A 13959-nucleotide genomic window follows, 5' to 3' on the forward strand; every position below is an offset into this window, starting at 1 on the left:
CTGGTGCAGTGGGCCCTGGGTTCCCTCTGATGCATGACAATTCTATGTCTCATGTGGCTGAAGTGTGTCAACAGTTCCTGCATGACGAAGACACTGATGCTATGGATTGGCCTGGCCGTTCCCCAGACCTGAATCCAATTGAGCACATCTGGGACATCATGTCTTTTTCCACCCACCAACGCCAAGTTGCACCACAGACTGTCTAGGAGTTGACTAATGCTTTAATCCAGGAATGGGAGGAGATTCAGGAGAACATCCACCACCTCATCAGGAGCATGCCCAAATGTTGTAGGGAGGTCAGGCACGTGGATGCCACACACACACACACACACACACACACACACACACACCTGTGCCTCCTTTTAACTTGTCTTGAGGAAATTTCACTGAAGTTGGATCAGCCTGTCATTTGATTTTTCACTTTGTTTCCAAATCCAGACCATCGGCTGATCACTTTTTGTTCTCAGTGTACTTCATGTGTAAAGATTTTTAACTGGAATATTTCACTGAGATCTAGGATCTTCTAGTGTTCCCTTTATTTTTGAGCAGTATATTAATATAATGTATGAATCACATAAAAGTAAAATGTCATTGTCACCTGCCTTAGAACAATGTTCAGGGGAAGCAAGAATCTGCATGGCAACAAAGCAATAAATATGAACACTGTAGGAGAGTAGAATAACACTCCAGAACACCTTACAAATAACATCCAAAATACTACAACCCCCAAAAGAGTTCACCTGAACTCCAGCTGTAGTGTAACTTGAGAATAAACTTCTTTCGGCAATTCCCGTTTAGGGGTCACCACAGCGGATCAAACTCCTCCATCTGGCCCTGTCTTGAGTGTCCTCCACTGACACACCAGCTGTAGGAGCCAAAACATTAATATAAAGTTTAGTGGTGGGCCGTTAACGGTGTTCGTTAATTTGATACTCTTATCGGGCGATATAAAAATTATCGCCGTTAATCTATTCTTAAAGTTGGGTTGGGAACTGGGTCAAAATGGGTAAGCAAACTATGATGACTTTCAACTTGATAGTTTAGCTCGGCTGTATTCCTAACCAAATTGCACAGTAGGGGCGAGAACGAGTTTTCAAACCTGTGAATTACAAATCGTACGTGTGTTTACATGGATGCAGCCACGAAGTCACCAGGTTTGCTTCATGGAAAATTCATTTTAGGAACGTAAAATGTTACCGGAGCAGAGCTCGGAGAGGTCGTTTTCTGCATGGTCCTAGCGCTAGATTCGTCGCTATTTAAATATTTATTTTTAACCGTTAAAACTGCAGAGGACCATAACCGACTTTTGAAAAAGTCCCCCCCAAATTACATCCGTGAGGTTAAATGTACTAAATGTTGGCTTACATTTCAAATATCATGTTTAGCTGAATAAACACGTTATCAACCCCTTTTAATTTACAGTATGTAGGCTTACAAATTCATGTTTAACTGAATAAACCGTTGAACACGAGTAGCCTACATTTTATTGAGCATGTTTTTTTTCTTCAAGTATCAAAGTAGAACAGCTTTCTCAAGCAGTCATTGATGCATTTTGGAAACAGGAGATGAGCCCCTGGTCTAATGCACCCTCTGTATTAAGAAACCCTATCTCAAAAACTGACTTTTAGTCATTACTTGGGTAGCACGCATATGAGCCATTTTAATATAGATTAATTTCAAGATTTCAGTGAGAAATATATATATAATCTAGATTAAAAAAATTAATCTATGCCCACCCCTAATTAAGTTTTATATGTAAATATATGTATTGCTGCTCAATGTGTTAATAAGTGTACTGTCCCTTTAAGGAAAAATGGGAATGTGTCGGAACATGTTTAGACATGTTAGTAGAGTGAGCTGCATAGGATGCTCGTAGCAACACAGTTTTCTTACCGTGTTTGCGTTAGGGTATAATGTTAATGTACATGTTTTTCTGTCATAGTTTTGAAAGTTTTGACTTTGTTTTTCATCATCCTGTAATAAACAGTTATTTTTGTTCACTTTTACACAGAGTCCTGTGGAAGTAACTTTTCTAATGACGCAGACAGGAGTAAAGAAGTTGCTTCGGCCGCTACTCAATGTTACAGCTCACACACCAGCCACTCTCATATCCTCTACCACTGCATCCATAAACCTCCTCTTAGGTCTACCTCTCCTCCTCTTGCCTGGAAGTTTCATCCTCAAGACCCTCCTACCAATATACCTCTCCTCCCTCCTCTGTACATGTCCAAACCATCTCAATCTCGCTTCTCTAACTTTATCTCCAAAACATGCTACATGTGCTGATCCTCTAATAAACTCATTTCTGATCCTATCCTTCCTTGTCACTCCAAATGAGAATCTCAACATCATCTCAGATACTTCCATCTCCCTCACCTGTCTCTTTGTCAGTGCCACTGTCTCCAGTCCATACAACATAGCAGGTCTCACTACTGTCCTATATATATATTTCCTTTCATTCTAGCAGACACCCTTCTATCACAGATCACCCCAGACACTTTATGCCATCCACACCACCCTGCCTGCACTGTCTTTACCTCCTCCATTACTCTGTACCCTTGACCCCAAGTAGGTAAACTAGTCAACCTTCACCAAATCAACTCCTTGTAATGGGACCTGTCCATGGTCTGCCCTCTCATTCACACACATGTACTCCGTTTACTCCTGCTCACCCTCAGTCCCCTGCTCTCCAAAGCATATCTCCATCTTTCCAAGCTCACCTCCACCTGCTCCCTACTCTCACAATGTCATCAGCAAACATCATAGTCGTGCCTAACCTTGTCCGTCAGTCTGTCCATGACAATTGCGAACAGGAAGGGACTCAGGGCTGATCCCTGATGTAGTCCTACCCCCACTTTAAACCCGTCTGTCATTCCTACCGCACCTCTCACTGCGGCCACACTGTTCTCATACATATCCTGCACCACCCTCACATTTTTCTGCTACTCCCATCTCATCTCCTAATTCAAGAATAAACTACAAATATGTAATACTCCCACAAGGCTGTTTAATGCCAGACACTGGCTGTGCATATGAGTACACGGACCCAAGTTCAGGTTTTCTGGACAGACGAGTCTGCACGCACATCAAGTGTCTTCCAGAGGTGGGCACTCGAGTCACATGACTTGGACTCGAGTCAGACTCGAGTCATTAATATTAAGACTTTTGACTTGAAAAAATATTCAGAGACTTGGACTTTTACACCAATAACTTGGGACTTGAATTGGACTTGAACCTGTTTACTTGCAAAGACTTGATTTTTTTTTAACCCCAAATCTAAATTTTAAAATGCATATTAATATTTATAAAGTGCGCCCCATTAATTTCATTTCCGTCCTTCTGACGCAGACCGGTGTTACACCAGATTCTGTGACCTTCGAGTTGTGACCACAGGGGGCGCTATTTCACAGTTTCTGTTCAGAGGCACAAACGCTTTACGAATGCTACGTAAACTACGCTGATGCACTCTCTTTACTCGTTTTGTTGGTGTCCACGAGCCAAAATATGACAGATGTTTATATTTACATTTTATCGTCTCTTAATTACATAAATGTACTTAAACAAGATTTACCATCCCCTCACCATTACAGCCAACAAAGAAATCATGAATGGGATGTACAGGTGAGCCTTTTTAACTGGGGTCACCAATTCTGATGGCAGCCATCAGAATATGTGACCCCACTGAATCTCCAGGTAACAATAGTAGCCTACACCGTGACCCCACACTAACAGAAAACAATGAAAAAATAACCCTAACCTTTTATTAGTCTATATTTAAACATTTTATCCAAATGTTTAGAATAACCATTCGTAATGACAGCATCTTGCTTACGATGAAGCTTGTTATTTTCGTGTAAAATGACGTAACGAAACATTCTTGTTTAAGTACATTTATGTAATTAAGAGAAGATAAAATGTAAATGATCTGTCATCTTTTGGCTGGCGGACACCAACAAAACGAGTAAAGAAACGCATCAGCGTAGCATTCGTAAAGCGCTGGTGCCTGTAAAAAAAAAAAAAAAAAAAAAAAAAAAAAAAAAAAGACTCGAAAGGACTTGAAATTCCAAGTTTCAGACTTGGGACTTGACTGTTGCCTGTCTTGACTCGAGACTTGACTCGGGACTTGAGGATAAAGACTTGGACTTACTTGAGACTTGCAAAACACTGACTTGGTCCCACCTCTGGTGTCTTCTACATCTAGTCACTCATCTCCATTCCCCTTCTGATCCTGTGAATTTGTATAACTTCAGATAAAAGCAGTTTAATCAAACTTCCAATGGAAAAGACAACATCTCCAGTTTCCAATATAGAATTCACAAGAGCAATAACCACCCCAATCAAGCGTTTGAAAAAGACAGCCTTTATTTCATAAGGGTTTGATCTGAGGTGGTGAGCTTCAGGCCATTTCTGTAAAGACAACTCTTCCACTGGACACCACAGCAGATTCAGGAGGAGCATCCCAGTCTTCTGCCACATGTCTCCCTGGTGAGCAGCAAAGGAGAAAGGAAGTTCAGACCATGTAGGCAACATGGGGAAACAGGGACCTGCACTGGGGATTCTACTCACTTTGCCTGCCACAGCTTGGCTCACAGCTGTCCGTTGCACTTGGATGACACACGGCTGTACTGCAGTGGATATAGACCTGGGAACAAAGTCAAACCTTAGCAAAGGCCACAGTGCATTGTACAAATGGCTGGGACAAGATTAAAGCCATTACCTGGTTGTGCAAGGGAGCCATGGAAGTAGGATCCACAAAGGTGAACATCTTGAGGACAAAGCGCTTGTAATGGGTGGGGAAGGGAACTGCAGACGACCCCTCAACTGGAACCAACTGTGTCAGGTAGCGGTCATCCTTGTAGGGGCACCTTTGGAATACACCAGGTCAACACCAGCCTCTGCTGAACACTGGAATACCCATGGGAAGCAGTTTTGGAACCTACCCATTCACTAGAAGGTCCCACTCAGGAAGGCTGAAGGGGTTGGGGGAAGAGGTTGCCCAGCAACGTCCCAGGGTCAGGACAATATGGGGGTCAGACCTGTCCAGGATACGCACTTCCACATAGACCGGCTCCCTCAGCACCTTGGTCACAGGGTAATCAGCGTCCGTGTAGTAGGAGGTGTAGGCTGCCTGTGCTGTTGGCAGACAGGCAAAGTGGTTTTAGAATCCCTGCATAAACAAAGTTCATACCAGCATCCAGACTGAGGATACTCACCTTCCACACAGCCCTTTGTGGTGCACTGACCATTTGCTATTCTTAGTTCTACCCTGAGGGGTCCAGGAGCAACTACAGGTAGAGGCGGCTCATTGGCATAGTGCTGAATAGGCAGTGTTGCAACACTCATACCATAATACCTACACTGGAAGTAAAGCCTGGCAAAAGAAATACAAAAGGTGATTGAGGACAAACCCTGCATGAAACTAAGCCATGCAATCATGGTCAACTCACTCATAGTAGCTGTCCCTTGTGATTGCTCCAAGGGGACCAATTCCAACTTCATACGAAGAGGTCATCTTGTTCTCATACACCAAGTAGTCACCCAGCTCCTGGAAGGAAGAAGGTTGTGAGGTTACATTCCTAAACATCCCACATCTAACCCAATGTAGAAGCCTCAAGCACTAACCATGACATGGGTACCACAGGCAGTTACAGGAAACTGGTAGATAGCAAAAACTGCATTGGAGTCTATTGCACCACAGGGTCCATTTTCTCCCAACAGGCTGACAGATTCCAGGCTCAACCTGGGCAGGGTTGAGTCCTTGGCCACCACCAACACGAACTGGCCATCTCTCGTGCACTGGACAGTCACTAACATCAGGGAGAAAAGCAGGCCAAGTTCACCTCCCAGTTTCAAAAGCATCAAGATTAAGCAGAGGCAAACCCTTACCTGTTCTTCCATAGTAACAACGTCGTCCATCAAAACAGCAGTTTATAGCTTCACAGTGGGTAGCATTTAAGCCAGGTTCACCACAAGCAATCTTGACAGACTCATCTACATTACATTTCTGAGAAGCTCCAGTCTTGGTCATCTGTTGCTGTTGGTCATGTTCCTCAGGAACATGGAGCTGCAGAAGCTGTGAGTTTGTTGGTAGTTGTTTATTCTCTTGTAGACTCCATGGAGATGCAGCTTCACTAGTCCAACAAGTTAAACAAACACAAAGACCCACAAGGGCAACAGTGGCCAAAACTCCTGCCATAGCCTTTAAACTGCAGAGATCTGCAAGTAATTATGTTCCCCTCTTTGTGATCTTTTTATTTTGCCTTTCCTCCTAATTGTGACCAAGTTCTCCCCCTATTTGGTTAGCTATTAATTATTTCCCAGCCGAGTTCAATCATGAACGCTGTGCTGTGTTCATACTTTAATGGTAAATTTGACTGGACTGCTTTTGGTTTTCCCCAAAATGTTAAATCTCCAGGATTTATGAACAACTTTAAGATTTCAATTTCATGAATGCTTTACAAAAGTCTTTTAAATCTCTAATTGTTTTGAGTGCACAAATGCACAATATCATGACATTGGAGCATGACAGAATGTGGAACCTTAGGACCCAGCAGACTCCAGTGATGGTGACAGCAGTCATTTGAATTAGTAGGGCTTTAGGGCCCAGCAAGTAGTAATAGTATGAAACAGCTGACAGCTGCAAACTCACATTTTTCTGGGTTAGTATGAATGGTCTGACTGAAGTTTGAATGTGGAGTTATTTTAGTAGTAAGTGAACTTCAGCATAATGTTGGCTGCCTGTTGGTTGGTAATACATGAGTAGTTTCTCTCTGTCGCAGGCTTTAAACATTGAGTAAATGACTCAGTTTCATTAACCTAACATGATAAAATCTAAATCAGCCTTCTTTAACCTTCACAATGAAACTGGCTTGCTCAAGATCATTCTTTGAAAAACATCTTGACCTCCTGGACTCCTCCATGTGTAATGTATCATTTGTGTGTGTGTGTGTGTGTGTGTGTGTGTGTGTGTGTGTGTACAGTGGCGTGCACAGACATTTTGGGGGGCAAGTGCTTGGGGGGGTGGGGGAGTCACTGATAAAATCCATATCCTATATTATATATACTATATACAGTTTTTGTTATGTCCTTCAGTTAACTTCTGTTTACCCTCCACTGTCTGCAGGCATATTTTGGAATTAGTAAATCAATATAGGCCAGTGGTTCCCAAACTTTTTCTGCCGTGCCCCCCTTTAGTAGATGAGAATATGTTTTGCGGCCCCCCCTACACCCCCCCCATATTGACTAGGAATGTGTTTAAAACTTACAAAAACAATAGGTTCACAACTTTGGTCAAACATGAAAAAAATAAACAGCAAGAAACCTTTTAAATGGTTCAATAATTCTACATATAATTTAAAATAAATAAGGAGATGAAATAAGAGAAACAGCAATACATATGCGGCTAGTTTGCAAGCGCAGACATCACGCAGAGCACAAAGCATGTAATGGCCAGAAATATGTGTACTGTCTCTTTAAGGGAGCGAGTAGAGCGCGCGTATGGAATATTGTTTTTTTTAGCTTTCTGCCGTAGACAGACTCAGACCACTGCTCTTTAATTTATTTCTGTAAGTAACGCATTAAATGAGCTTTGGACAACTCACCAGTTCATGTATGAACAGTGAAGTATTGCTGGAGCCCAGGTTTATTTTGGTCAACCAGCAAATAAACGGACTAAGTGGAGTATTACCACCAGCGCGAGTATTAAGGTTGAACTAACTCCGAAAAGCAAGCAATACAAGCATAGAATTAGACTGAATAGATCTGTTTTTATGGATCGGTCACATTGTCCCCGATACCCGATCTAGAATTTTTTCAGATATTAATATCGGAATCGGTGCATCCCTAATATTAACACATGTGCACGTTTTACTTTCAAGCTCCGCGCCCCCCCTGCAATAGCTCCGCGCCCCACCTAGGGGGCGCGCCCCCCACTTTGGGAACCACTGATATAGGCCTACAATTAAGACAGTAAAAAGACCAAAAAGTAGGAGAAAGATTTATAAGCTACTGAGTGTTTTCATTACATGAATGCAGATGGGCATTTTTCACAGGTAATGGGGAACTTCCCGTTTCTTCTTTCACAAACCAATGTGTTAATTTATCACTGATCTGAGCCCTGTTGAAGATGTAATTACTGACTCTTACACTACAATGCTGACAAACACTCTGATTCTCTTTCAGCTACTGGAGAACTGGGGAACCCAATGGACCAAATGAACACTGTGTCTCTACAGGCAGTGGCTCTGACAGTGTACAAAACTGGGCTGATTATCAATGTATTCGCTCCTTTTTTGGATCTGTGAAAAGAGCATTTTTAGATGAACTTGTATTAGAATTAATAATTTATATTATTATAAGAATAAGACTACCAGTCGGTGGTGGTAGAGGGAGAATTTTTAATGCTGAACAGGAGGCAGTCGTTGTCAACATGGTTCTGGCAAATAATGCCATTAGGCTGCGTGAAATCAAGGCAGCAGTGATTGCTGATCAAGGAGTATTTAGGAACATCCATACTGTGAGTGAGGCCACAATTGACCGCGTCCTCAGAAGGAATGGCCATGAAACAGCTCTATAGAGTTCCTTTTCAGAGGAACTCTGAAGCTGTGAAGGAGGCCAGATGCCAATATGTGGAGGTAAGGAAACACAACAGTACTATACTCGTATGCCTTGTTATATCATGCAGTTACTGTAGAGTGAACTGGAGTCACTTTGACATAATTGTAATTTTGCCTAGCGAATAATGGAGCTTGAAGCTGAGGGGGCACATCATATCTTCATTTATGTCGACGAAGCCGGCTTCAATCTTTGTAAAGTAAGGAGACGAGGAAAGAACCTCATTGGGAATAGGGCCACTATTACTGTTCCAGGGCAGAGGGGTGCCAATATAACTATGTGTGCTGCCATCTCCAATGATGGCGTCCTGTGCCATATTCCTACCATTGGCCCATACAACACTGAGCGTCTCATAGCATTCCTGAATGCCCTTTATGACATCCTGATCCCACCTCAGGAGCGAGGCCTGTTGAGGCCTGGCATGCCACGGTTCGTGATTATCTGGGACAATGTGGCGTTCCACCACTCTCGTATTGTGAATGAGTGGTTTGCAGTGCACTGTCGGATGATGGTACAATTTCTTCCTCCATACTCTCCGTTTTTAAATCCCATAGAGGAATTCTTTAGTGCATGGAGATGGAAGGTATATGATCACCGACCCTATGGACAGATGCCCTTGCTCAATGCAATGACTGCTGCTGCCCAAGATATAGATGCAGAGGCATGTCAAGGATGGATCAGGCATGCTAGACGATTTTTCCCTCGGTGCATTGCACGAGAGAATATTGAATGCGATGTGGATGAGGCCTTGTGGCCCAGGCTTCAAGAAAGAGGAGACTAGAAGAGACAGAAGACTATCACTTGTGGCTATCGCTTATACTCTTATAGTATAGACCTACTATAGTTTTTCGTTGTTTACTGTAAAATTCTGTGTTTTTTCATAATTTCTTACACAGTAATGGATTTTATTTTTATTTCCATGTATTTCTCTGTTGGAATATTTCATTTGTCAGCCACAGTCTAAAAAAATTAAGCATTTAATTAATAAAATTTGCATCAAAGCATATCTGATTCTGGATGCTTTTTTTTTGCTAGAGGGTAAATTTGACTACATACAGTCACATATAGACTACAATGACAAGCAACGGTCACTGATTCACACATGAGTGCTTTATTTTGTATTTTGTTGCCCAATGTGTAATGATTGATTGGAGGTGTTTATACACTTGTCAAATGTGAGATGTTTGAAGGCTAAATTTGCTTTTGTTGCATATTTTAAATGTTTTGACACAGGTTTGGCCTTTTGCAAACAAAATGTGTAATTTTGAACACTGTGTCACTGTTTAGGTCTCTGTGTTAACTGTTTTGAAAAATGTGAATTTGAGTCGACGGCAGCGTCAAAACAACCAATAAAAACTGTAAAACTGCAGAGGACCAAAATCGACTTTTGAAAAAGTCCCCCCCAAATTACATCCGTGAGGTTAAATGTACTAAATGTTGGCTTACATTTCAAATATCATGTTTAGCTGAATAAACATGTTATCAACCCCTTTTAATGTACAGTATGTAGGCTTACAAATTCATGTTTAACTGAATAAACCGTTGAACACGAGTAGCCTACATTTTATTGAGCATGTTTTTTTTTCTTCAAGTATCAAAGTAGAACAGCTTTCTCAAGCAGTCATTGATGCATTTTGGAAACAGGAGATGAGCCCCTGGTCTAATGCACCCTCTGTATTAAGAAACCCTATCTCAAAAACTGACTTTTAGTCATTACTTGGGTAGCACGCATATGAGCCATTTTAATATAGATTAATCTAGATTAATTTCAGGATTTCAGTGAGATTAATCTAGATTAAAAAATTAAATTAATATATGCCCACCCCTAATTAAGTTTTATATGTAAATATATGTATTGCTGCTCAACGTGTTAATAAGTGTACTGTCCCTTTAAGGAAAAACGGGAATGTGTCGGAACATGTTTAGACATGTTAGTAGAGTGAGCTGCATAGGATGCTCGTAGCAACACAGTTTTCTTACCGTGTTTGTGTTAGGGTATAATGTTAATGTACATGTTTTTCTACCATAGTTTTGAAAGTTTTGACTTTGTTTTTCATCATCCTGTAATAAACAGTTATTTTTGTTCACTTTTACACAGAGTCCTGTAGAAGTAACTTTTCTAATGACGCAGACAGGAGTAAAGAAGTTGCTTCGGCCGCTACTCAATGTTACAGCTCACACACCAGCCACTCTCATATCCTCTACCACTGCATCCATAAACCTCCTCTTAGGTCTACCTCTCCTCCTCTTGCCTGGAAGTTTCATCCTCAAGACCCTCCTTCCAATATACCTCTCCTCCCTCCTCTGTACATGTCCAAACCATCTCAATCTCGCTTCTCTAACTTTATCTCCAAAACATGCTACATGTGCTGATCCTCTAATAAACTCATTTCTGATCACTCCAAATGAGAATCTCATCTCAGATACTTCCATCTCCCGCACCTGTCTCTTTGTCAGTGCCACTGTCTCCAGTCCATACAACATAGCAGGTCTCACTACTGTCCTATATATATATTTCCTTTCATTCTAGCACCCTTCTATCACAGATCACCCCAGACACTTTATGCCATCCACACCACCCTGCCTGCACTGTCTTTACCTCCTCCATTACTCTGTACCCTTGACCCCAAGTAGGTAAACTAGTCAACCTTCACCAAATCAACTCCTTGTAATGGGACCTGTCCATGGTCTGCCCTCTCATTCACACACATGTACTCCGTTTACTCCTGCTCACCCTCAGTCCCCTGCTCTCCAAAGCATATCTCCATCTTTCCAAGCTCACCTCCACCTGCTCCCTACTCTCACAATGTCATCAGCAAACATCATAGTCGTGCCTAACCTTGTCCGTCAGTCTGTCCATGACAATTGCGAACAGGAAGGGACTCGGGGCTGATCCCTGATGTAGTCCTACCCCCACTTTAAACTCGTCTGTCATTCCTACCGCACCTCTCACTGCGGCCACACTGTTCTCATACATATCCTGCACCACCCTCACATTTTTCTGCTACTCCCATCTCATCTCCTAATTCAAGAATAAACTACAAATATGTAATACTCCCACAAGGCTGTTTAATGCCAGACACTGGCTGTGCATATGAGTACACGGACCCAAGTTCAGGTTTTCTGGACAGACGAGTCTGCACGCACATCAAGTGTCTTCTACATCTAGTCACTCATCTCCATTCCCCTTCTGATCCTGTGAATTTGTATAACTTCAGATAAAAGCAGTTTAATCAAACTTCCAATGGAAAAGACAACATCTCCAGTTTCCAATATAGAATTCACAAGAGCAATAACCACCCCAAGCGTTTGAAAAAGACAGCCTTTATTTCATAAGGGTTTGATCTGAGGTGGTGAGCTTCAGACCACTTCTGTAAAGACAACTCTTCCACTGGATACCACAGCAGATTCAGGAGGAACCTCCCAGTCTTCTGCCACATGTCTCCCTGGTGAGCAGCAAAGGAGAAAGGAAGTTCAGACCATGTAGGCAACATGGGGAAACAGGGACCTGCACTGGGGATTCTACTCACTTTGCCTGCCACAGCTTGGCTCACAGCTGTCCGTTGCACTTGGATGACACACGGCTGTACTGCAGTGGATATAGACCTGGGAACAAAGTCACACCTTAGCAAGGGCCACAGTGCATTGAACAAATGTCTGGGACAAGGTTAAAGCCATTACCTGGTTGTGCAAGGGAGCCATGGAGGTAGGATCCACAAAGGTGAACATCTTGAGGACAAAGCGCTTGTAATGGGTGGGGAAGGGAACTGCCGACGACCCCTCAACTGGAACCAACTGTGTCAGGTAGCGGTCATCCTTGTAGGGGCACCTTTGGAATACACCAGGTCAACACCAGCCTCTGCTGAACACTGGAATACCCATGGGAAGCAGTTTTGGAACCTACCCATTCACTAGAAGGTCCCACTCAGGAAGGCTGAAGGGGTTGGGGGAAGAGGTTGCCCAGCAACGTCCCAGGGTCAGGACAATATGGGGGTCAGACCTGTCCAGGATACGCACTTCCACATAGACCGGCTCCCTCAGCACCTTGGTCACAGGGTAATCAGCATCCGTGTAGTAGGAGGTGTAGGCTGCCTGTGCTGTTGGCAGACAGGCAAAGTGGTTTTAGAATCCCTGCATAAACAAAAGTTCATACCAGCATCCAGACTGAGGATACTCACCTTCCACACAGCCCTTTGTGGTGCACTGACCATTTGCTATTCTTAGTTCTACCCTGAGGGGTCCAGGAGCAACTACAGGTAGAGGCGGCTCGTTGGCATAGTGCTGAATAGGCAGTGTTGCAACACTCATACCGTAATACCTACACTGGAAGTAAAGCCTGGCAGAAGAAATACAAAAAAAAAAAAAGTGATGAGGACAAACCCTGCATGAAACTATGCCATGCAATCATGGTCAACTCACTCATAGTAGCTGTCCCTTGTGATTGCTCCAAGGGGACCAATTCCAACTTCATACGAAGAGGTCATCTTGTTCTCATACACCAAGTAGTCACCCAGCTCCTGGAAGGAAGAAGGTTGTGAGGTTACATTCCTAAACATCCCACATCTAACCCAATGTAGAAGCCTCAAGCACTAACCATGACATGGGTACCACAGGCAGTTACAGGAAACTGGTAGATAGCAAAAACTGCATTGGAGTCTATTGCACCACAGGGTCCATTTTCTCCCAACAGGCTGACAGTTTCCAGGCTCAGCCTGGGCAGGGTTGAGTCCTTGGCCACCACCAACACGAACTGGCCATCTCTCGTGCACTGGACAGTCACTAACATCAGGGAGAAAAGCAGGCCAAGTTCACCTCCCAGTTTCAAAAGCATCAAGGTTAAACAGAGGCAAACCCTTACCTGTTCTTCCATAGTAGCAACGTCGTCCATCAAAACAGCAGTTTATAGCTTCACAGTGGGTAGCATTTAAGCCAGGTTCACCACAAGCAATCTTGACAGACTCATCTACATTACATTTCTGAGAAGCTCCAGTCGTGGTCATCTGTTGCTGTTGGTCATGTTCCTCAGGAACATGGAGCTGCAGAAGCTGTGAGTTTGTTGGTAGTTGTTTATTCTCTTGTAGACTCCATGGAGATGCAGCTTCACTAGTCCAACAAGTTAAACAAACACAAAGACCCACAAGGGCAACAGTGGCCAAAACTCCTGCCATAGCCTTTAAACTGCAGAGATCTGCAAGTAATTATGTTCCCCTCTTTGTGATCTTTTTATTTTGCCTTTCCTCCTAATTGTGACCAAGCCCTCCCCCTATTTGGTTAGCTATTAATTATTCCCAGCCGAGTTCAATCATGAACGCTGTGCTTTGTTCATACTTTAATGGTAAATTTGAC

General features: G+C 42.9%; 2 protein-coding genes across 2 annotated transcripts; both read right to left on the minus strand.

Moving 5' to 3' along the window:
- Positions 1–4339: 4339 nt before the first annotated feature.
- Positions 4340–6247, minus strand: LOC143523790 (zona pellucida sperm-binding protein 4-like). Its single transcript, XM_077018233.1, has 8 exons — positions 5887–6247; positions 5623–5807; positions 5448–5545; positions 5214–5371; positions 4941–5133; positions 4718–4865; positions 4567–4642; positions 4340–4482 (listed from the first exon to the last, which is right to left on the minus strand). Exons 1-8 carry the CDS (start codon positions 6194–6196, stop codon positions 4397–4399), a joined length of 1254 nt encoding a protein of 417 aa, XP_076874348.1. The 5' UTR covers positions 6197–6247; the 3' UTR covers positions 4340–4396.
- A 5676-nt stretch (positions 6248–11923) lies between these two features.
- On the minus strand, positions 11924–13835 carry LOC143523774 (zona pellucida sperm-binding protein 4-like). Its single transcript, XM_077018232.1, has 8 exons — positions 13472–13835; positions 13208–13392; positions 13033–13130; positions 12792–12949; positions 12518–12710; positions 12295–12442; positions 12144–12219; positions 11924–12059 (listed from the first exon to the last, which is right to left on the minus strand). Exons 1-8 carry the CDS (start codon positions 13779–13781, stop codon positions 11974–11976), a joined length of 1254 nt encoding a protein of 417 aa, XP_076874347.1. The 5' UTR covers positions 13782–13835; the 3' UTR covers positions 11924–11973.
- Positions 13836–13959: the final 124 nt, after the last annotated feature.

Source organism: Brachyhypopomus gauderio, chromosome 1 (assembly GCF_052324685.1).
Source record: "Brachyhypopomus gauderio isolate BG-103 chromosome 1, BGAUD_0.2, whole genome shotgun sequence".
Classification (NCBI taxonomy): Eukaryota; Metazoa; Chordata; class Actinopteri; order Gymnotiformes; family Hypopomidae; genus Brachyhypopomus; species Brachyhypopomus gauderio.